This window comes from Bombus vancouverensis, chromosome 13, assembly GCF_051014615.1.
Source record: "Bombus vancouverensis nearcticus chromosome 13, iyBomVanc1_principal, whole genome shotgun sequence".
Classification (NCBI taxonomy): domain Eukaryota; kingdom Metazoa; phylum Arthropoda; class Insecta; order Hymenoptera; family Apidae; genus Bombus; species Bombus vancouverensis.
Window position 1 is genome coordinate 7,866,654 of NC_134923.1, and position 24,774 is coordinate 7,891,427.

The window sequence follows — 24,774 nt, forward strand, 5'->3', positions numbered from 1 at the left end:
TAATCTATACGAAACTAAATTAAAACTACGATTAATTAAGACCTCAGTAGACGAACAGATATGCTTGTTAGAAATATCTCTGAAAGGGAAATATTTCAACGAAAATATTTCAATGAAGAGCGTTCATTGTTCGATCTGTGATTTCATAAAATTTTTTCGGACAATGTTGTGACGTGTGAGAGTCTTGCGAGGTCGTTCTGTTCAGGACGCAATTAAAAATTCACGAAATATTTTCAAATGGTTCCGAAACGATGGCAAACAACGAAATTAAATAACGCATTTATTAAAATTTCGCTGCGCACCCGGGCATAAAATTTCCAAAATGCTGCATGTTTATGCACGACCGATTGAAATGAAATCGTGTTTCATATTCTGCGAGTGACTTTGTAAAACGCGATAAAAAATCGACGATAACATCGAAGTAACAATTTTCCACCAATTCGGATGGTGGAAAACAACCAAGAGAATAATCGTCCAACAAAGAGGACAAAGTTTGAATTTATTCAAAGTACAATACTTGACGAGGCAAATTTTTACTTGAATTCCATCTTTGATCAGATTTTCTTGATTAAATAAATAAAAAAAAAAAACTAAAAATGATTTTGCATAAGAATCGCTGACAAGTCACGCTTTTCTGTCACGTGCTTATTTATTCTAACGCATTTTTTGTAGCTTAATAAAACAATAACCCACTTCATTTAACGAGTTAACTAACAATATGAACGTCCCATTTTCCCATTGCGCGATGAGAACGAATAGGGAACGAATGACCAAGAAGAAAAAAGAAAAATAAATAGAAGGTGAAAGGGGAAGAGAAAAGCAAAGAATTTGGTTTATAAATGGCCAGGTGAACGATATTTTTCTAGAAAACGGGCCATACCGTGGTTTACCGCAAATCAACAAGACTATGGCACCGAAGGGTTGAAAAATGCATAGGGAACGACGGCCGAAATAAAAGAGGGAAGAAATATGTTCGAGACTCCCGAGCGGAAAAAACAGAAAGGAGAGGATACTTTAGATTGGGCGGCGTTTGAGAACGAGGAACGAAAAAGGTAGATGGAACGTAGAAAAAAGGGATGGCTGAAAGCAAAAAATCAGAGGGGCAATTGGGTAGGAAACGAGTCAATGCGCCTGAAATTTATTATGGGGAAATCGGTGAGCATTGTTCGAAATATATAGCCGTGTAGAACTGTGGAATTACTGACGCTTCCAGCGATTATTATGCCGCATTCTCGCATTCTAAAATTCATCGATGTAATCTATTGTTCGATACTCCACTTTTTCATATTGAATTTATCAGGCAGGATAAGTTTTGATTGACACCGAAAAACGACTTTTAGCATCAGGATCAACACTTTTGCTAAAATCGGATTAAAGAAAATCGGCAAACGAATTCGTAATATAATAAATTCCATACATTTCATATAAATCAACTTGCAACAGCGTATTCACAAATAAAGCTGGCGCAAATATCGATTTATCTGTACCTTAATCAAACAAAAAACCATCCCATTATTTTTTACTTTCATTGTCGATATAATTTATAGATACCAACTTGCTTAAACAAAAACCTAGTCCACTATTATCATTCCATATTTTTCTTACAATTTCTGTTACAACTTTCACTAAAACATTTACGCCTCTCTATTTATACAACATATTTTCCCCTATTTTCACGGAACCTACACTACCGCCGTTCTATGAAAAAAAGTGGAGAGAACATACGGCGTATTTAAAAAAGAAGCGAAGCGAAATTTCATAAATTTTATTTCCCATGCACGTGGCAACGCTTCGAATAAACGTGGAACTACAATTTGATATTTACTTTACCGCGTCTTAACATTCCAACCGCTTTCATTTCGCTTTTGTAGAAGGCTCGAAGGCAAGAATACTCACGAGCAAACAAGGTACTAGCCTTTCCATGATACTCGAGAATAAAGCGTCCTTGTTGCAACATTCATCGAAACAAAGAAAAATGCAGCTGGCAGGCAGGAACGAAACGCGTCTCGTTTCGCGAAATCGAGCGTTCTTCCGTCTGGTTAAAATCGACGAAGCCACGGACGAGTGAATCGCCGGAGAAAAAATCATTTCAGAACACGAAGAAAGCGTGCCGGCGCGGTAAGAGACGTCGCCTCGAGGAAGGTGTATCGGTCTAGGAAATGGAAATTTAAATCTTCTCCGGTATCGAGGCCTCGAATCCTCTCTTCTGCTTTCTCTCCTTGTCCGTCAGATTGGTCCTTTAACTATTCTTTATCCGTTTGCTTTCTTTCTTCTTCTCAATCTTCTCTTCATTGTGCAATCTTTGTAATCTTTAAATGGACTCTTTGCTCCCACGGACTTGAGATTCGTGACGAGTATCAAAGTAGGCCACTTTGTCCGGCGGAAAATGAGTTTTCGCGGACACGTACTTGGAAAAAAAGAGAACGCACCGAAGATGTTGGTCGAACGACCACCGGGAATCCTCGCCGTCCCCATTTTTTCCCCCGTCAAGAGCTTTTTCCCCGTTTTACTTGCGTAGTTGCTTTTTCTCCTTCCCGGCTCTGTTATTTGGTTTTGTTACAGTTTTTCTTACCACTGGATTTCTGGGTTTGTTAGTATGCATGCCGGAACGCCTGTTACCTCTTCACGTCAGAATTTCGTCGTTTCATCCTCCGGTATTGATCGAATCCGTGGAACATTGTTCAGGTCATTTAAACTCGGTTTATCCTCCGAGAGGAGCGAAATTCCGTCGATAAAAATTTGTATAAATTTACCTCTTTGAAAATCGAGGTAATTATTTCTGAATTACGGAGACTTGTTTCGCTCCTTGGATTATCAAAACGTTTTGTATAATACGAACATGAAAATTTTCCACGGTGAGTGTCCAAATTTTAGGTTGTCCCAGAGGTTTCTTTTGTTTTACAAGGAAATAATAGACGCATAACGTCTTTTCTTTCATATTAATTTATTGAATTATGTATGACCATAGGAATAGAAATAGAACAAAATGGATCATAGAAAATTCGATGGAATAATATAAAACGAAAGATGTGCGTCCTCGGTGTAGATTAACATTTAATCGGTGTACTCTTACACTCTTTGCATCTAACTAATCGTTCCCTTCTTCTCAACTATGTCAAAAGATTTATCACGACTGTCGCGTATTATCTTCGCATATACCAATAAAGTTGCTGACGCTCACTTAATTGCATTTTAATTCTCTTTATTTACATGGCTGAACTTCAAACTTAGCTTGCAAACGATCGCTTCTCGGATCGTATCGAATGAAAAGTTGATAGCGTAGTTTGTCTCTTGCCAAACAAAGCTTAAATACACGATCCGTCCCTTGTCTGAATTGCAAAGGATCCACGAGTACTAGGCGCAAGGAAGCAACCCCATTAAAGAGGGACGACGTTATTCATCGCTCAGGTAAACTTGCAGCAGTTTCCTCACCGGGCAATATTTGCTGTTGTCCATCACCGGCATCAATCCTGCTTTCTAAAAACCCATTAAAAATTACACAGACGCTAGCTTCTGCCCTCTTCGACCGTATGCTGGTTCCCTTTCATCTCTTTCACCGTCAACTCCGACCGAGCCTCTGCTGTAGCAGAATTTCGAAGATCTCCGAGAATTCTTCAGACATCAAGGTAAAATTTACGCTGCGAAAATCGCGCGGAGATCCTCGTGTATTCGACTTGCGGATCTCTTCGAAATCTTCGATTCCTTCTGTGCGATGCCAGAAACGGTCTGGCAGAAGGGAGGAACAATTTTTCTCAATCTTCGCTAAATGGATCTTTTTTTTTTTTTATCAGGATACGTGTGTGGAATAGTTGCATTTCCATTCATATCTTTCTGTCACTACTTTTATAGTCTAAGTTTGATAAAGTTCCGAGAAATTGGACTGCATAGAAGAATGTTCCAAACTATTTCTTTGAAAGCAAGGAAATTTTCTTTCGCGCCTTTGATTTTTGTAGCAAGCTTCTGAGAAACATTTGAGGCTGGCGATTTTAAAGAAAATAAGAGCTCAAGTTGCACAGAATAAGATCAGTGTTAAATTCGACATTAGTGTTAAACATCAAGTAATACTTTTTTTTATTATAAAATATTTTGTTCACTCGTAATAGATTTTAAGAAAAGAAACAGCGTATACAGTTATGGAAGAGAACAATTCACTGCACCACACAATTCGCCAACCTTAATCACAGCAGTGTTGACAACTTACTAATGCGTTTTGATTTGTATAAATTTTTGTTTTCACTTATTTACGCATTTACCTTTGGTGCATAGCATTGTCAAGCGAATAAACAAAATTCTAAAAATTAAACTGTCTGACTACGAGTAACTTCAACTTTTCGAGGTGTGTTAAAACATATCCCACTATTCATAAAAAGCTAAGCAAAAAATGGGACTGTTTTTAATGAACTAATGAATATATATACTTCCCGAAGAATTAAAAATTCTACATAAAGTTGAAGAAGGATCATCGAGTTTAATAATTACACAAAAAAAAAAAAAAAATCGAAGGCAACGATGCAAAATTCCAGAAAATTTCAAGCAGTTACGCTTACTAATAAAAGTAGAGTACAATAGAAGAGATCAAGTGAAGCTACTCAGACTGCTAATTGGACACAGAAGACTAACGCACAAATTTCTATTACAACGAGAAGCTGCTCCGTGTTGCGAACCCTGCGACCTACCGCTCACAGTACACCAAGCGATACTAAATTACACAAAATTAAACGAATCACGTAACAGAGTCAGAATCCCCAAGCAACTCAAGGAAGTATGTTCAGTTTGAAGCAAAGTAGAGGAAATCTCTCGAAATTCAACAAATCGACGTTACACAACATTGCGTTGCTTACGTTAAAGTACGTACATTACTGTAACATCTACTTACTAATTAATCGAGTTCAAGTGTGTTAAATTTCTTATCAACAGTCATAGTACTCTTATACGACTACAAAAATTTCATGCTACGAGTACGAGCTGTATAGAACCCGATAAAAAAATTTCGTTGGAAAATGAATTCCTTAGAAGACTGTGTGTCGATACTTTTTCGTAGACACTTTTTACTCGAAAATGAAAACCATTCGCCAAGTTTTTCCAGGGAGTACTTGGCTTATGGAGTTTCCAGGGGTAATTGATACATAGTAAACGGTGGCGACTGACGGCCACATTTCGCAAGTATGCTTGGCCACGTACATATTTCATACTCATCCGTCACGGAGATTAAGTGGCTGCCAACACGTGGTTACCCTCGGCAACGAAGCAATTTTCAAACCAACCACCTCTCTCTTTCTCTCTCTCTTTCTCTGTGTAACTTAATAACAATCTTTAACTACCTCGTGGAAGACCAAAGAAAGTTAAAGAAGCTTTTTATAAACCGAAAAGACAAATGAATCAGCCTGACGGAAAATCCTTAGGGAAAGAGTAACACCTCGAAGGCGTTGTATGCAACATGGTTACACAGGTCGGTGAGCTTTAACGATGAAACGGAACAGTGTTGTTAACCACGCTACGATTGCGCGAATTAAATTGCGTAAGTTGAAGTTGCCTAGAAAACCGGACTCGTTAGAAGTTGCAATGAAAAGCCACTGGAGTTAACGGTGGGCTGTATGTAATTTTATTGCTGCGTAATTTTTGTTCGGGACTCGTCCCTTTTTGTAATTGGGACATTCAAAATGGGACGTTCGATGGAGGACACTGTAAATTTGACGAATCGATAGAAAATTGTCGAACCTCGTTTGGAGGTTCAATATCGTAATAAATATGTCGCCATTTATATATAAGATCACGAGTTATCAGATACAATAGAACGCACACTCGTCGGATAGCAAATACTAACAAGCTTGAAAAAATGAAAAAAGAATGATTCTGCGAGAAAATTTGCGCTTCATGGTATTCCTTTTTTCAGGCCATTCAAACTGTATCATAAAAGCTTTTCATTTCACGAGAAGCAAGGTTATTTAGATGCTCTCTTTCGTCTCGTTCGGGCAGCCTGTCTGTAACAAAGTTAACTTAAAGTATCGTCACGTTGCACGAAATCCTAGCCGAGCTAATTGTCCTCCTCTAATTTATTATTAATTAATTTCCCTAACAATGTGAATTGACTACAATGCCTGTACAAAGTCAGCAGGTGTTCTAATACTTATGAACGAGTTGTACCTAACTTACTGGACCTGGTTGTCATTTAAACGACGCGTCCACGAGAAACCGGTGGTCCTCTGGTAGTTTGTTAACGAAACGAAAAAACCAGCGACCAGAGAAAGGGAGAGAAAAAAAGAACGTTTCAACTCGAAGCATTAAATAGACACGCAGCTTTCAGTTAGCTCGCGGAGTTTCGCAGAAAAGACAAAAATTAGAGCGACCTTCCTCGCTCTCTTTCTCTCTCTCTCTCTCTCTCTCCCTTTTCTCTCTTTGTTTTCCTTCAACCGGTAAAATAGCCGGGGAAACTGGCAACACGAGCGGATGATATTAATTCCCTGGTGTTTTGTTTCGGTTGCTTGGACCCTTATTTTAACCCACGGAGGAACATGCACGTGGACGAAATATCCAGCGGATTCAAAGTTTTTCCGATGTAATCTCGCGGTGGGTATGCGTAACTCGCACGGACGATATCAATCTCCTTTTTTGTTGCTGTTTCGAGAAACGCCAGTACCCAGAGATGCTTCTGTGTCAGTTGGTCTTTTAATATGTGCGCGGAGTTTTGGTAAAAAAAAGCCAAAGGCAACATCATCGAAAATTGTTCGATTTGTAGTACGAGCTAGATTCAGGTAGGTCTGAACGTGAAAAAAATTCCCAAGAAAGAGAATATCAGGACAAATAGAAATACTCTAGAGCGAACAGATATCTTTAATGATTTTTAATCCTTCGACTGCTGTTGGTGTCCATAAACGCTGAAATATAAAATTCAGCGCGTTTCGTGAGTAGCTGCACCTTTATTTCTTTTTTTTTTTTAGCATAGATATGTCTGGATCGCTTGATACGACGTTTCCCAATATGATAAACCGTTCTTTTTAATTTGGAGACTAAATTGAAAAGAAATTAATTCAATTCACATATTACTTCCAGCATTTTTCTGAAAAAAACTAGTAGACGCTGTTTAAACCGACTGAATATTAACGGTGCTGTCAGAAACTGTAAAATAATGACCATAATATATCTGGAATAACAAGCTGAATACTTTATATCCGTGCCTAGATTTCCAAAAGAAATAACGTTCAAATTTCTAGCAATTTCATATTCCATATTTCTTTCAGAAAGAAATAACGTTTACGCTCTGACAAAAAGATGATCTGAAGCACAGAACAAAAATTTTATTTCATGGAGGTTGGACTATAATAAAACAGTTAAATTTTGCTTCAACGTTACGTTTAATTTCACACAGTATGGAAAATTCTAATCCAACCATTTCTAATCCATTCACCAAATTTCAACTTTATCGCGATTCTATTTAAAACGTCAGTACCTTGAATTCCTTCCACATTTCATCCTCTCTTAACTTCTATAAAGCTTTCTGCTTGAAATAACCGGAAAAGGAGCGAAAGCTGACCGAAGACACGTACGCATATTCGTTGCACGCTCGCTTTTCGCTTTGTGCACGCGTCAAATTATTTTCTAAAATTCGATGTAGTCTCTAGAAAGCACAAAAGCTACGCGTCTTCAAGCGTCAACCCAGCTAGCGTAGTTTTCGTATAGCTCCGCGATAGCGTGAAACATCAAACAGAATGCGAGACAGGCCGCAACAAGATTCTTCCTTTGGTTAAATTTTCTTTCGGGTCACACAAAATTTCTGACTCTTTGATGACGTAACTTTGCGTTAAGCTCGGATTACGTTCAATATTATTGTTATTAATATTAGTGTCCGTAATGTTGAATAACATCATATTCAAAGAATATGTTGTTTATGGATAAACATGCTCGAATTATAATTACAGAAATAATATCATGACAAAGTGTACTTTTAATTTCTTCGCTACGTCAGACGTATCAAATTCATACATTTTACGACCTCTATGAGTATGCACATTTTTTTCACTTCTTCCTTGGATTTTTATTATCATCATAATGTAATTGACTGTTTAAAGGGAAACTCTCGGAAACTCTGATAGAAATTCCTTTCCTGTTATACGAAATAAGTAGATAAATAAAAGATTCTGTAGACGTAAGGTGTAGGTTCAAACCATCCTGTAATTTTGATTCCTCTGCGTCAACAGGATATTATATCGCATTGCTATGCAGTGATTTCTACTACAAACTGGATACTCTTTATTTTTTAGTCAAATCCATTCGTAATCGCGACTCGGTTGAAAAATCGATTTCTCGTCGTATTTATTCCAAGAAAATGTTAAAAGTTACGTGAAAACTCTGTTCCTTGCTAAATGTCGCCACGAAACGGCAGAGAGGATAAATAATCTCTGCGTGTCACTTAAGAAAAGTTAGGAAGCTCGTTCCCGGTATCCGCACTGTTTACTCAAACGCCATAGTGTACGGTTATGCAAAGAAATAAATATTCAAGATATTTCAACCGAGCCAGGGAGCAGAGAAAATACTAACAAAGATAGGACACAAATAGGCTGTCACGTCGAATTCTCCGACATTAAATGTCAGGAAAACCGCGCATTATATGCATCTCTTAATCTCTGTGCCAAATCCTCTTTCAAATGCAGCACTGTTGAACGTGCGAACGTTGCCTACGTATGTGCGAACGTGACCAGCGAATTTTGATTTTTGCCTCGAATCCTCGTTCAAATTCCGCACTGTGCAGCACCATGAAACTACTATTTTTTGACTCTACTCGACAAATATCGTACGCTATAAAGAAAATCATAAATTCAATGTACCCCGAAAACGAAGTCGAGCCGGTTCTTATCTGCATGCAGTTTTCCATGCGAACGCTTACCTTGGGATAATGGATCGAGATCGCGGACGTGTACTGGAACGTCAGGCTTCCTGGGTAGCCGTAAAACGGTATCGTTATGATCGGTGTATGGGAGTCGTCGAAGTAACCGAAGGCCAGTTTACTGCCGCTTGGAGAGAACCATAAAGCCTTGTTCGAGCCGAACACCTCCTCTGAAATGGAACGAACAATCGTTAGACCGCGGTTTACGATAACATGCTACATACATATTATTTGCGGTTGTTACTCGTGTGCATACAGCGTACAAGCTTGGAATTCTTTGATTCAAACGCAGTGGGTGTAAGTGTGATTTATATGGTGCATTTGTTGCAACGAATTTATCCATCTAGCGAATTAAACTAGCAAAGCGGAAATTTCGGAATTTGAAATCTACGCTTATGACGAACATTCCTGATCTTTTTACTATTTTTCTTCTTTCCCTTTGACCGATATTGTAAAATAACGATGTACTTGATTTAATCTATAACTCACAATATTTAGAAATTATATATTTTTGCGAGAATTTGAATATCAAGTTTCGCAGTGATTGCAGTCGATCGCCTCATTAATGTAAATTTTCCTCTGTTTCAGGCTAAAATTCCCGATATGTATTTCGTTATTGGAGTAGCTTACGGTCGCGGTGTTTTTATTAAAAAGTTATCGTTTATTTGATACGATACATATGTATGAAATTGGAAGAAGCATATTTGGTGAAGACAATCTACCATATCGCAGCCATATCGTTTATTCAAGAAAATATTCTTCTCGTAATACGGCCGTTTCTACGACAAAACCGAATTCGTATAAACGAATTCGCTGTTCACTCCCGGAAATTATTCTCTTAAATCGTGCTCCTTTAACGGACAAACAGAAAGGAGAACACACGAAGACGAGGAATTATATTCGACGCGAGACATCGTTCGAAAAATACGTTTCTCTGGAGAGCGTTTCAACTGTCCACGAAAGAAGTTTGCTCAGAAAAATATCTCTCTCTCTTGCAACAAGGAAATGCCATATTCACGGTACACTTCGCCTTTTCGTGTAATTATTCTCGTTAAATAAACAACTAGACGACGCACGAAAGTAAAGAGAAGAGATGAAAATAAAACCGGGGATGAAACACGAGGGGAAAAGTTTATATTGTACAATGTGTGTTAAAGAAAATGTGTGAGATATTTAAAAGGCATGACGCTAGAAATCAAGATAATGAGAAGAGTTCGTATATAAAAATGTCGTTTGAGGCTTATTTTTCAAGACATAGAGAATTTAATCTTGCTAGCAGTGCGAGTCAATGAATCAGCCGGCGAAGCTTCGTCTCTATTTCATTACTCGCGTTTCATGCCTTTCGCTCTGGTGGATAAAATTCGGGTCAAATTTTAGCAACGCGTAATACTCGTTAAAATACGTACAAAGACCTTAATGAACATGAATCAAAGTGGCTGATTAATTTCGCTATTAATTTTAATATAAATATTAATTTACATAACTTTTCACCTGCATATTTATTATATTCGGTTATCCCGTAAGTAATGCGATTTTTCGAAAGTGTTCGGTTTCAAACACTGACAATTTTCGTCTAGTAACCTGAATTTTAAAAGATTGGAATCGAAAGCTTAATAGAAGCAGGCAATGAATTATGAAATATACGGAAAGATTCATCACTGATCGATTGTCGACAGGTAATTCTTCATTAGATCTGATATATGAGAACGATTGTATTAGTTATAAAATGACCTGAAACATACTAATATGGAAAATATTCTACGATTTAAGTATACAAATATCTTTTTCTCTCACTGCGTGTGATATTAATTAATATCGATTGAATATCACGATTAGCGTTTACTAAGCTTTCCTGCATATTTCTATTAAATGGAAATTCTCCAAATATGATTCTTTTTGAAACACCCTGTCTGTATAAAGATGCGGCTCACAGAGAAACGCATTTTCTTGCAGAAGCGTGACCGCTCAAACGTCCGTTTTAAAACACGTCTAAGTAATTTCTTCGAAATAATTCCACCGCTGAGCTCGAAAGCACTTCACCTTTTCTACCTTTCGTCCTTTATAAATATATATATATATTTTCTTTTTATATTTTACAGTGCACGCTGGCGTAAGCCAGAAAGGAGTTCGCCGCTCAAACAGCGTTTATCGAACGAAACCCAGCGAGAATTCGCCGCAGCTTGCGATTTCGGCTTTCGCACGCGGCGTCGTTAACGTTCTGCTCTTTTCCTCGCACGATCTCGTCAACGCTCGTACACGTACCGAAAGATGAAAGCGTAAAAAACGGGTGGAAAGGTCCTGTCAAAGAAGATCGGGTGAATTGGCCGAATTTGTGAATTTTGAATGCGGTTCGTTTCGGTGTGACAGGAATTTGGTAGAATGCGGTGAATTTTTCTGGAAATACCGCGACAGTATTTCGTAAGACAGAAGCGACAGAGTGTTGAAAAAAGAGAGTCACGGCTTTAGTTTAAAGTTGGAAATTTGGAAAATATTTAGAGGAAAAGGTGGCAAACTAATGACGATCAAGCAAACGTTTCTACATATTGCTACGAAGAAACGTATCCTTAAATATTCTCTTCGTAGTGATAAAAATTCCTGACTTTTCTTGGCTTTGGTTTGGTTATCGCGAATTTTTTCGCAAACATAATTTCAAGAAACAAAATCCTAAATTAAGTGTCTAAAAAGCTGCAAATATTTCGAAACGCTAGAAACAAAATGGCAAATAGATCTTTGAAAAAGCTTACTATCAAGAGAGCATAGAAATATAGCACATAAAATATTGATTCCAAATAAGTGCAGAATTTTTTAACGAATTACCAATGATCCTTTAATTAAACGCATTTTATAAGAAGTATCAAACAACATAAAGTATCTTTATATTCATTTATAAAAGCGAAACACCTCTGTCTGTTCCGTACGATCATTGACATAATCAAATAACAGTATGAAAATTAACATATTCATATTTAGAAAAAATAGGTATTTGAGCGAGAAAGCATATACTCTATATGATATAAGCTATTAAAACACTGACAGCTTAATTCATGGTTTAGTTAAATCCCCTAATCAACAGTTGGTTTTAAATCACCGAAAAACTCATAAATGGCAGAAAAAAAGGCTGGTAGAAAAGTTATTCGACTTCAATTATGACGCGTAATTATCTTTCTGATAACTAATTTCTCTTTTTTTTTCTCTTTCTCTCTGGCTTGCCTTTTCCGTAGGTTTCTTTGAACGATTCCCAGCTAAAAATTCTGGAGACCTCATCGCAGGCGACGCGCCTTTGGTAAAACGTAAGCCACGGGACACGTTTCGTGACTCTGGCCGTGATTACACTGGCCGGTACTTTGTAATTTTGATTCCCGCGATATAAATGCAATGCCATTTATGCACCACCTTTCTGAAGGGCTTTTGTATAACTTTTACCCCCGCAATTTCACTCCGTAAACCCCGCGGCCATTCGCCCTATTACGCAAGCCAGGTTTTTCAATATCCTTGCAATAAATTCTTGATCAATAGCCTCGGTGTGTCTTTTTAATCTATCCATACGGCAGATAAAAGGGGTAGCTTTCAAGCCCTTTGTGATAAAATCGACAGAGTCTATATATTTTCGAAAATTCCCGTTGGAATTTCCATTCCAGTGAAACTGTGTACCTGAAAAAAAGAGCAATCCAAATAGAAATTTAAAAATCAGGGAATTATTCTGATTCATATCGGTACGTTCGTGTTTTAGTGGATGGAATGAAAGAAAAAATATCCTTTTGGGCAGAATGATAACTCGACGAGCAAATATATCCATAAGCAATGCGATTCAAACGTTTGCTGATGTTACAGAAGCAGGTAGAAGTAGAGCGATATCGATCAAAATCATTCACGGTTTACAAATCTTGAAAGTAGCGCACTTTTAATTTAATAACCAATCGAATTGTCATTTTATTTTATTAATTTCGACAAATATTTTTCTAGCAAATATTTTACCGAACGGGCCAACATTTTATTTTTATTAGCTTTGGAATCAAACAGGTGTACTTTTGTATACTCCTCAAATGTTTCAAATAGTTATTCGTCATTATATGGAAATATTGAGAATATTAAAATGTAGCTTAATGATCATATTTCTGGCTTCCACTTAACCGTAACAGGATAAAAGGATAAAAGGATAATTTCGGAATAATTGCATCCGCGTTGGCGTATTAACATTCAAGAGGCGGGGAAAATAAAAAACAAAAAATCTATATACCCCTGAGGACAGAGTGGGAGGATGGCTTTGTTGTATCGACGCGACATCATTAATACATTCGCTCTAAAAATTCACCATAATTCATGCGGGTGGGCGTTTTATTAAAAAATTTCGTTGAAGCCATGTTGCAGCTGCAGCTAGCCCGCTGCGTATTTTTCCGAATATGAATCATCGTTTCACGGGAATTACTCCCGGAGGACGCAATAAATCTGACAGTTTACACGGACCTAACGAGTCGCCTATTTATCCGCGCAATTGATACCGTGAATCGTGATTGATATTAAACGTATAATATATATCGATGCGATCGTGTGTGAAATTCAAACGTTAGCTGATGTTATGGAAGCATGACAATCCGAGCGATGTAAGAGAAAATTGTAAATATCGTCGCAACTCCTGACAGAATTATTCTTCCAATTTGTCAGTCAATTTGGCAGTGGATCAAGTTGTAATTTTTATTGAGATATGTATAATTTTATAGGTTAGATGCGTAGTAGTAATACTTGTACGTGAATATCAGTGCGTGGAGGTATGTGTGTGCGCGGCGTCTCGAAAACAAATGAATGTAAACTCGGTTCAGTCGGTTAACAGTCTGATATGGAAGAAAGTGCTGAGACGCGTGCAAGTGTGTATCGATGAATATCTTTGAAATCGCTTATCAAATAAACATATAATTATTCTAATATTAATTTCAAGTGTAAATTTAGTGTCCCTATACCATTATTTCGACTATTAAGATCCAAAATTCTCAACAATTTTATTTTCTATCACAAAAATAGAAAAGTGGCTACAAGTTAAGCAAATTAAAGCAAGCCCTAATAAATGCAACCATATTACATTCACACTGCGAAAACAGATACCACCAAACATCTTACTGAACGGCACGCACATAATACAAACAAGGCAAGTCAAATACCTAGGACTCCACTTAGATACACAACTCACGTGGAAACAGCATATTAAATCAATAATAGACAAAATACAGACAGCAAGGAGACAAATGCATTGGCTAACAAGTCGAAAATCCAAATTAAGCATAGAAAATAAATTAAAAATATACAGAACGATCATAAAACCAATCCGGACGTACGGAATACCACTATGGGGAACAGCAGCAATGAGCCATATAAGCAAAATAGAGACAATGCAAGCTAAAATTCTTAGAACAATAGTAAACGTCCCATGGTACGTTAGAAACAAGGACATTCGGAAAGACCTGGGAATACCAACGGTCGAGGAGGAGATTAGCAGATGCGCAAGAAGGTACAGAGAAAGAATAGCAACGCATCCGAACCGACTGGCAGCGGAAACGATCAACACATCAAGCATAGAAAGAAGACTAAAAAGGAAACACCCAGCAGATTTCATAAAGGATATGACCTAACAAACACGAAGATGGTACTCCGCTGGGGGTAGCCACCCACATGATAATCAAACAGCTAAAAAATTCTACCAACTGTCCAAATTGGACAAATTGTGAAATATTAAATAAAAAAAAAAAAAAATTTTTATTTTCTGTCGCTACATGTTTCTCTTGATATGAAAAATTATTTCGCGCGAAATTCCACCCTGTACGTTCGTTATATTTATTAACGAAAATACCTTTCGCTCGACTAAGAGGGACGTTGTTAAATACAGAACGACAATTTTACACGATTTGATCGAAACGAAAATTGATTCCGGCGAAAATAATAGAATTTAAAAGAAAGTTGGTGATATAAGTGAACGATGGAAAACATATCGTTCAGTTGGCTTGGTTGAAAATAAAAAAAGAGCAGAGGTTAGAAGAAACAAAGGTTCTTGGTCTCTGCAGAGGTTTGCATTTAAAGCCCTTCAACGCCAGCTAATTAAGTCGTTTCGAACGAAGAGGCATGTGCCGTAATTAAAATATTCAAGGCAAAATTATTTCCACCGATGTAACGCTACTGTTGGCAGTCAGCAACCAGCTCGAGAATTCGTGACATAACGATTTCCATGCGTTCCACGTGTTATTATTCCCTTTGTAGCTAGACTATTATTATTTATTTATTATCATTATCGTCGTTGTTGTTGTTATTGCGTTAGGCTCTCGCCCATTACAAGCTTACATAATAAACTGGCCACAAATAGAAGTAATATATAAATATAAATAGAAACAGTATAAAATATAAATATAATAATTCGTCAATTAAACTAAATTAAACTAAATTAAACTGAATTAAATTAATTCTCATAGACAGTTATTCGAGTCAACTTTTATATACTTTACAATGAATAATAAGATACAGTACAAAAATAACAAAAGCAAGAGAAACCGCAAAATAAATGAAAATCTTGGAAATACGAGCTAAAAAAAATTTCTCATACTGCATCAGAATCTGTGTTACAGAGATTGGAGACTTAAAACGGACATTATTTACCCCGCCGGAAATATTCCGTTTACGGTTTGCCGGTTCTTTCTTCAAGAAAACAGTCCAACTGGAGACAAGAAAGTTACTTGAATCATATTATCTGGATCGCGAGGGCACTGATTTAATTTTGTTTGGTGTTTCATTGAAGCTCGTTCGTGCCAACACAGTGAACTGATAACATAATCGAATTCCATTTACTGAATCCTCCTTTACTCAGAAAATAATTTTACAGGATTCACGATCGCGGGATTATTTTTTTAATGTCCAGCAATTAAAATACACGAACGTTTAGAGCAGACAATCGACGTAGATTGTGTAGCCGATGATTTTGAAGAATCGCGTGCGCTTGAATTATTTTTGGAAAAGCAAAAAACGTGGAACGATTATTGGAGAACGATTCAATCTTTGAAATTGTTGTCAGAAAATGGAACAGACACGGAAACTGAGAAACACAAATACATTTCACAAACCAGTATTGGCGAAGAATAATTTGAACAAGAAAATATCAATTTTCAAGCTACACTTGAGGGAACGTAATTTGAAGTAGGCTATTTTGCGTTTCGTTTGTCACATTGTTATACTTCAATTTTATTCCTCGTTAAGCAAACGAAACAGATCTTTAATATTTCAAAAAGATATTTAATATAAAATCGTAGCGAAAAACCATGTATATCGACGAAAATTGAAAAGCTTCCTGGAAGAAGAACTTAAATGGTGAAGCCGAGACAAAACGGTGGATAGGGTAAATTGCGTTGGAAGTTTTAATATTAGTCTTCTAATATTAATACTAAGCTTTGATCTTTTAATATTAGCTACGTTTAAATTGATAATTGTAATTACTCTTAGCGAACTTTCTTCCTCTTATATTTACAGAATAAAGAAAAATTTCACTACAAAATTTCATAATTCTACCACTTAACTAGAAACTACTCTCGCCTTATATCTACTTATTACATCTAGCGTTAGCCCCTTTTCTTAAAAAGTTCTTCCACTATTTCATATTTCATTGAAACACTAGAAAAATACCTTCTAACGTTAGAAAAATACAATTGGATTAAAAGTATGAAAAAACTGTAACAGTGTTAAACGCTGCACAAGCTGTATCGTGGCTGATACCTGTTTTCAAAAAAAGATAGTTTTCAAAGAAGATAGATCAAATAACACGATGTAAATAGTAAAAGTTTCGCAAAATCGTACAAAATCGAAACGTTCGAGCTGGCAAAGCTTGTCTGCAAGATGTAAGATATATGTAGTAATACGAACAAGTTTGTATAACACTATTATGGTAGACGTACACGATGAAACGATAAAGGGATAAACGTATTATGTTTGTACGAGGAGGATGTAAAAAGGAAATTCCCGCTTCGAGATATTATACGGTTGATCTCTCGTATCCAATAAAGCTAGCAAAAATAAAGTTGCTCGTTTCTTATCTTGAAAATCCTTTGAGCTGTGTGCAAGCTTTTTTTAGTATCGGTTTATTCACCTCTCCTACCTTGCTTATTTATTTTTTTTTTATCCAGATTATTTCGTCTAGGTAATGAATAAATTAATAAAATTATTTTCATCCTTTTACCCAGTGTTTCGTCCCCCGTTTCTTACGGCAAGAGGATATTTTACTCTTTGAGAATGTAAGCTTGTACAACAACGAAGAAATCGAAATATTATTTCTTTGTCGACAAGATTTCCTACGTTTCTGCTATCAGATACAAAAGATACAGACTTTCGAATCTTTCTGAAAAATAAATATACATTAATAGTTCTTTTCGTATGATCGCATTTAAGACGTGACATTTCCATATTTATAAATTATACAGTGATACGTTTCATCAAGATACGAATTTTATAGTATTCTTTCTTTTTTAAGGGTTAAATCTTTTTAAACCGAAATATAACAATTCCTTGCAGCGTCGATCTTTCGACAGACATTTTCGCGTACGAGTTAATTTTCGTCAGGAAAATTTAAAAGGATGCTGACTGGTTCGCTCGTGGACCAAGATAGTGGCCCTAGGAGAAGAGCAATTTCTGTCATAAGCGTTAGATACTTTATTTTATTTTTTTGAAACGATAGTGACAAAAGGGCACGCTTGTTATCGAAACTGCAGACGTAATAAGCATTACTCACAGGCTGGAGAATAGAGGGTTGAAATCGAAGGTAATAATGGCTGTTCGATACTTTGCACCGTGAGTTTTCCACCGATTCATCGGTAACAATACTTCGATCGTGCCTCGAATATCGACTCGAGTTGGAAAGTTCCGAGCAACGCTCCAGAAGAATCGAAAAATCTTGGGAAACTCGAGGCTTCGGTTATCTCCTGGGTATCGTAAAATTCCCTACCGAAATTCCACAGCTTCGATACGTTTGTCTTCGTTCTTGCGAAAGTATTAAACGTTAATTAACAGGTTCGTGGTATGGCAAAGAAATCGTTAATTAATCGTAAGTAAAAATTTTCGATCGTTCATTGAACGGAAATGATTTACTTGTAAAAAGATCAGGAGTATGCAACACTTTCAAAAACAATTGAATTATTTTCATCGATCTAGAGCATTGCATTTAGAGTGAAAAATTGTAAATCCTACAAGACCATGTTTATGATCATTGTTTTTCTCTGTATTTGTATTTATGGATTTGATCGGTCAGAGTTGCACATACTTTCGTATATTCTGACCTATATGTATATCCGAAATATACGTCCGATAGGATGGCGCCACACGCGTTATAGTACCGTCGCTTATGGCACCGTTCTGACGCATCAACAGATTACATAATCCTACTTGCTCTTTGTGCTTCAACCTTTTACCTAATTGCATCTCAGTCCACTACTTTTGCTTGCACATACTATTTACAATAAAAAAAATCCCGTCGACAATTCGTAAGAGCGGGACAATTTCATCAGAAACGTTCTACGGCAGATATAGGACAAGAAACGAGTTGACTTTGCTACCAATTTCAAGCGATACAGCAATTTCTAATAATCCTCATAATTTCCCAGCTTCACTTCAATCTCCCAATTATCCAAATACTTATGAAGAATGGTGTACGCGTTCCATATACGAAAATAAAACGTACAAATTTGATTTACCATAGCTCAACAGCTTGTCCCATTGAAATCTATCTCTAAATCCAGCACCTTTTTCAATCATCCCTTGAAACGGTTCAAACAAGCCGTTTAATCCATCACCGAATGAAAGCTTAAACGCGTCAGAGTACTCATCGATGTCAGTGCCATTCCTAAAGCGGTACGAACGAGCCCTGTCCCATCACGCGGTTCGACTTCCGGAATAAATAATTTCGTCGACACGGACGATTCGGGGGAATAAATAATTAGACGACCATAAAGGGAATTCGTGGTCTCCGAGATTTTCTTGTTACCTCCGCGACATCCGACCCACCTTCGACCCTTCTTTTCTCATCTACCTCTCCCCCTCTCCCTCTCCGCCCTCTCTCTCTCTTTCTATCTCATTCACTTCCTCCCTTTGTGTTCTACCATGAATTTCACCCTCGGGATATTTCTCTCCCTCGTCACGTCCAGCTAGCTGCGCAACGCAGTGTCGTGTCTTTGTGCTCCACTCCCCCCTCCCCTCCTCGTCCTTCTTTTTCGTCCCTTTTCTTTTGTGTTTGCAGACTTGCTACTACCATCGCCCATTCTCGTCCTCGTGTATCTCCTCTCGTGCATCCTCGTCCCACCAGCCGCTCCGCGACTTCTCCTCTTCCGGTTCCCCTCGCGGGCTTTCGCAGGGTAGAACGAGAATTTACCTTCCAACAGGCTCGCCTACAGCCTCGCGGAATACGTATATATCTAGTAAGCCAATCGTCTTCTTTTTTTTTCTTTGCTCTTCGAACGCGTGCTATTTACGCGCCGCGGGTCATCCCCTTTCGACCGAGCGGAACACGCTACTCTGTCTGTTCTTTTTCTCACTGGATAAAATACTCTTTCTTTGGGAGAGGCAAATAGGGAGAGAGTATTGCAAGGAGTATTTCGAGACTATGTCGGGGATTGTGTTGAAAGGAACGGAGGCTGCGTATGAAGGGATTTTCTGATCGGCGGACGACGGATTTTTATGCAGATTCGTATTTTTCGGAATACAGGGGATAAAACGTCGTTTATACGAGCACGCCTCTATTATTCAGGTCTGTGAAGTTGACACAGCCAAGTGGACATTTTTTACAGAAAGCAAAGAGTATTCGTTTGTCCGTATCTATCCAACTGGAATATTCGTTTGTTCACTCTGCAAAAAAAGGTTGTCAGCATATGAAAATTTGAAAAGATTTGACATTTCCGCCCCATGAACTTTTTCATTGATTTGTAACTGGCATACGACTATCCACGTTTTGTCCATCCAAAGTTTTCGTTTGATCATCTCTCAAAAAAAAAAGTTATCACCAAATGAAAATGATTAAACATTGGACATCTGCGCCCCATGAACTTTTTTATTGATTTTTAGCCGGGATATGATTGTGCATGATTTATCCACGTCCGTCTACCCAGAATTTTATTCCATTTAAAAATCAATGAAAAACTTCAGATGATCCTGATGTCGAATTTTTTTAAATTTTTCGTTCGGTGATAACTTTTTTCCGGCGGGCTGGGGTTGAACAAACGACAATTTTAGTTGGACAAACTACAAAATTTTGTAGAAACTCGCATTTGGCCTGGCAACTTCGCAGACTTTTATCATCCGAACTATGATTAAAATTAATTTTATAATACGTACAAATATATTCTATTTTTCTAATGAAGACATTGACACACGTAATCGTCTTTTGTATTCGAAATAAAAAGAAGAGCCGAACTGGATAGCAAACCTCTATTACCAGAACTGCTCGGTTATCCGAACTGCCTTGTCTCTCGACCTATTCGGATGGACGACTCTACTATAATTAATGCTAGAATTATCAAGCCAGTCGAAATGACTGGTATCAAATTTTGTGCCTTTGTAATCACCAAAGCAATGTAGGTATTCTTGATAGTATTAATGTTTTTCGTATTCAGTTGTTTTACCCGTGTCCTTTGTTAAGCGTGTTTCGTTTGTCAGTTCCTTTATGCAACATTTTGCGTAATTCGGTTGCAAGACACTCAAAGACAGACCCTTTCAACTTGGCTTTAACTTGCGAGGACACGTTTTGATCCTCCAAACACGTGTCACTGACGCCTTTCCGATAGTTCAACTTACAAAGACACGTACTGAAGTTCCAGGCGGATGCCCTTTCAAATCTCGTAGGCAACTTCTGGATTCACGAAAGCTATCTTCGACGCTTTAACAACGAGACGCTAATTATACCGTGGAATGCAGCAAGCGTGTCTCTGTACGTGTCGAAAATAAAATTCCAGCAGAACATCACGTCACATTATCGAAATAAATATCATTTTGTATTTAATTAATAAATGACACAATTAAATTGAACGATCTTAAATAAAATTTAAACAGGAGATCGTATTATTAAATCGAATATTTCCTGTATTTTATTGAGAACATATAAAGTTTGGATAACGCGACAAGAATAATACGAATTACACGTTGAAATTTCGATTTCCTCCGTTTTAACAATTCGTGATATTTGATCAAATATTAGGTCATCTGAAAACAAATTCGAGAAAAAGATCCGTGAAAAATCTTCATCGTGTTGGCGTTAAAAGGGACCGATATTTCGAGATTTTTCCGAACTCGCGAATTTCCATTTTATTAACAATCGCGACGAGACTTTGTAACGTGTACATGGAATACTTTGACCGAGGATCAACAACGTACACGCTCTGTCTCTTTCTCTGGTTCCGGGAATTGTGATCCGGAAACACGGCAGCACCGGAAGCGCGATTCCGGCAGTGGAGCTCTGCGCCGCGAATTATTATACGATTTCTGGGCTAACGATTTGAAGCGGCGCATAATTTCCGAGCGGCGGCAGCAGTTGGAATTTTGCGAAACGCAATTATCTGCAATTATCTCAGGGAAATCGAAACTCGTGTCGAGTTCGCGATTTAGATACAAACTATGCGATCACTATCGCGCTCGGAATCTCTGTTTTAAGCTCTGTTACGCAAAGAAATGACGTCCTGAAAATCTTCGAAGTCTGAAAGAAGCATCTCATTTTTACTTTCGTATTAGTATAATTTGTATTATTGTATCGGTTTAATTATAAAAATTAAGAAATATAATGAATAAACGACAGAAATTTAGTACATAGAAAGCAGACAAACGATAAACAGTTATAGAAAATCAGCGATTAATCGCTGGCAAATAATTGTTCGTTTTCTCTTGCCCTCGAATTCCCTACAAACGCGTAAAAATCTCAACTTTCATTTGAAATCCAAACTTCCACATAATTTCCTCGACATTCCATTCGACACACTTCAACTCCCATCTTAGCCAAATCTAACTTTAAGGACACACAAAAATCCTCGACCAGAAGCGCAAAAACTCCTTTTCCATCAAACTTATCCTAACATTCACGGAGACAATCTCCGCGATTCCATCGAATCTCTTCGTAATAAACTCCGAGATCGCTTTTTAACGATCTGTTCTTACGCAGACTGACAGGAAGCTTCTCCTCAACCGAGGGCCGGATGTGCTTCCTTTACGAGCAATGGCGAATAAATTAGCTTTCTTTTGCTAACAATCAGCCTAATGTCTACCGTGAACACATCCGCGCTGGAATTCGCTGAATTATCCAACCCAAATGCTGTTTGCGACTGTTTCTAGAGCATGTTACGCCATGGAATGCTAGCAAAATCAATCAGAGAACAATCCAACCTGAATTCCTTTGTCTTTTATAAGTTTGTTTAAAACGAATTATGGGGCGGAGAGAAAGGGGAAGGATGGAAAGCCGAGTGATCTTTTTTTTTTTAACAGCCGCTTCTTTGGCCTGGCAGGGAATTGCTTTTGTACGGGAAACTATTTCGCTTCCGCCCCTTGGCTGGGTTCCCTTGATTGTTAACCGACCAGGCTGTTGCCGTATCTGCGCCCGCTCTCTTCAGCAGCTTTTATCCGACGCTGCGGACCTTTTTCTTCGCGCGGGAACAAAGATGGCGGCCGGGCCGAGTGGAAAATTTTAAGAGGACTGCACGGTAATTTTTCTCGTCCGGTAGAAAAGAAAGCGAGGATGGGCATCCGATGCGTTTTCCAGTTCGTCTTGGAATTGCTTTTGTAGTCTCTGACGGTCAGTGACGTACTGTATATTGTTAACTTTCTTGTCAAGGTTTTTGATCATCAGCAGCACCGTGTACGTCAGCAAGGAAAGAAATTGTGTAACAGTTGGATGTTAAAGAATCGCCTTGTGCTTCGAAATTGCGACTCATTGGACAGGAAACAATTAGAGAAATTAATTATACAAATGTGAGTTATAGAAAGAGTTAAAAATCGAAAAACCTTCTACCTTTCCTTCAAATATGTAACTACCCAAAAGCAATTAGGAAAACTGATGAAAAACGCGCAATGCGGAAAAACGATGAAAAGGAAAGAATTTTCTGTTGCTTCGAAATTACAACTACCCGAAAACAATTAGACAAATTAATCACAAATACGGAATATAAAAAGAGCCAAAAATGAAAAAAACCTTCTTTCCTCTTCAAAAATACAACTCGCCAGAAACAATTACGATAATTAATTATTAGCACGAGGCGCAAATAGAATTAAAATTGAACGAATTTGGAATTTTCTAAAATTGCCAACCAACCGTCCATCAACAACTAGAGAAACTGAACACCGACGTGAAAAACTCTTGAAAATTAAAAAGATCTTCGTTTCCTTCTAAAATTGTAAGTACTGAAGAGTGACTGTGGAAGTAATTCACGCAGCGTAAGTTGCACAGACTTCTTTGGTATGTTCGTATAAAATAAGTGCAAGTAGCTTATCCAAAATCTTAATTTCTTTTCGCGGTAGACGAAAAGCTTGCGAGTGAATGTTAATTAATCCAAGCCGAGCAACCTAACTCCTGTAGCTACCTGGCCAACGGGTTCGAGGACCGTCTCACGCCACGAATTCTACTTTCTGAGACGGCGTCGCGTCGCCGACGACGAATCGTTTCTGCAGTAAGAGCATTAAAATGTAAAATGTCGCGGAGGGTAGCGTTACAAGAAATTCCGTGAGAAAGACGCGACGACGTTGGCACTTGGAAGGGCCAAATGTGAACAAGTCTGGCGACGCGAATCGCTTAAGTTTAATAACAGCGCCGCGTCCGACCGTCGACTTTTTAATTAAGAATGCCGACCGAAAGCGTCGAAGACTTTCCACGGGGCGACGCCGTGAAATACGCGCACTGTCGGTCTGTCCTTCGCGTAAAACTTTTCCTAAAGAAGAGCAAAGAACATGTCGAGCGAGACGAAAGTAGGTCGGTTCATAATGGAGAAGTTTCGTGTAGATTAGTCAAGTTACCTAAGCTTATGAAACTCTGAATTTAAATTAGATGTTCTGATATTACATGTGTATCTTTAAACACAGTTTGCATTCTAATAATTGCGATACTTATTTGTAATTAACGGGAAAGAGAATCTCATTGCACGCGCGTTTACGTATCTTAGAATACCGTGAAAGAGGAAATTGGCAAAATGTTAGATAGCAAGTGGTATAGATAAATAAAAAGGAAGAAAAAGAAAATAATAAGTTGGAATATAGAATTGACGATTAAGCTGATAATTTGAATGAATCTAAAGATGTACAAAAGTAGTCGATGGTATTAGAATACTGATTGGCTATCATACATCAGCGGTCAAGACGATCGTATTTGCCATAGTAAGTTCAATGGGATTCAGATTTAAAGAGAGTAGAATTTCTAGTGAGACAGACAGCGATGTTGAAGTTCATAGTTCGCGTAGGTAAGACATTAAGAGAAACGACCAGCTGATTGATAGTACTATACATAAATAATAGATAAGAATAGCCCTAAACGCGATTATATGTGCAAACTACTATAATTATAGTAGCATGGTGTGGAAATAAATGGATATATAGAATATTTCTATCTCGTTATCGGCAGAGTTTAACGTTAATCTCATTAATAATCTGAAATTCATCGTTTTGAATTTTAGTTTTAAGTAGGTAGCGCTAACTTGACTAATCTAAAGTGAATATGCGCCGTGTCTATCTAATCTAACCGACGACGCAGCAGGTGCGTCATGTGGTCGTCGATATTGGAAAACAAACATTGCTCGAAACATTGTATGAGATTACAAAAGTTGTATTTTATTTGAAGATAAAGACATAATGTTAATAATCCATGCAGACTTGGAATTATCGATTCTGAAAAATTTCTTAATAGTGAAATTCCACGG

The 24,774-nt window shown here is 37.6% G+C and overlaps 1 protein-coding gene across 8 annotated transcripts in view; it reads right to left on the reverse strand.

Annotated features, from left to right (window-relative positions):
* LOC117164423 (venom dipeptidyl peptidase 4) overlaps window positions 1-24,774 on the reverse strand; it is a 304,125-nt gene that overhangs the window by 74,852 nt on the left and 204,499 nt on the right. For all 8 annotated transcript variants that reach the window (XM_033347471.2, XM_033347462.2, XM_076623954.1 and 5 more), the window contains one exon: window positions 8,882-9,051. In XM_033347471.2, coding sequence (XP_033203362.1) covers window positions 8,882-9,051 — 170 coding nt within the window. The remainder of the gene's footprint in view (window positions 1-8,881; window positions 9,052-24,774) is intronic.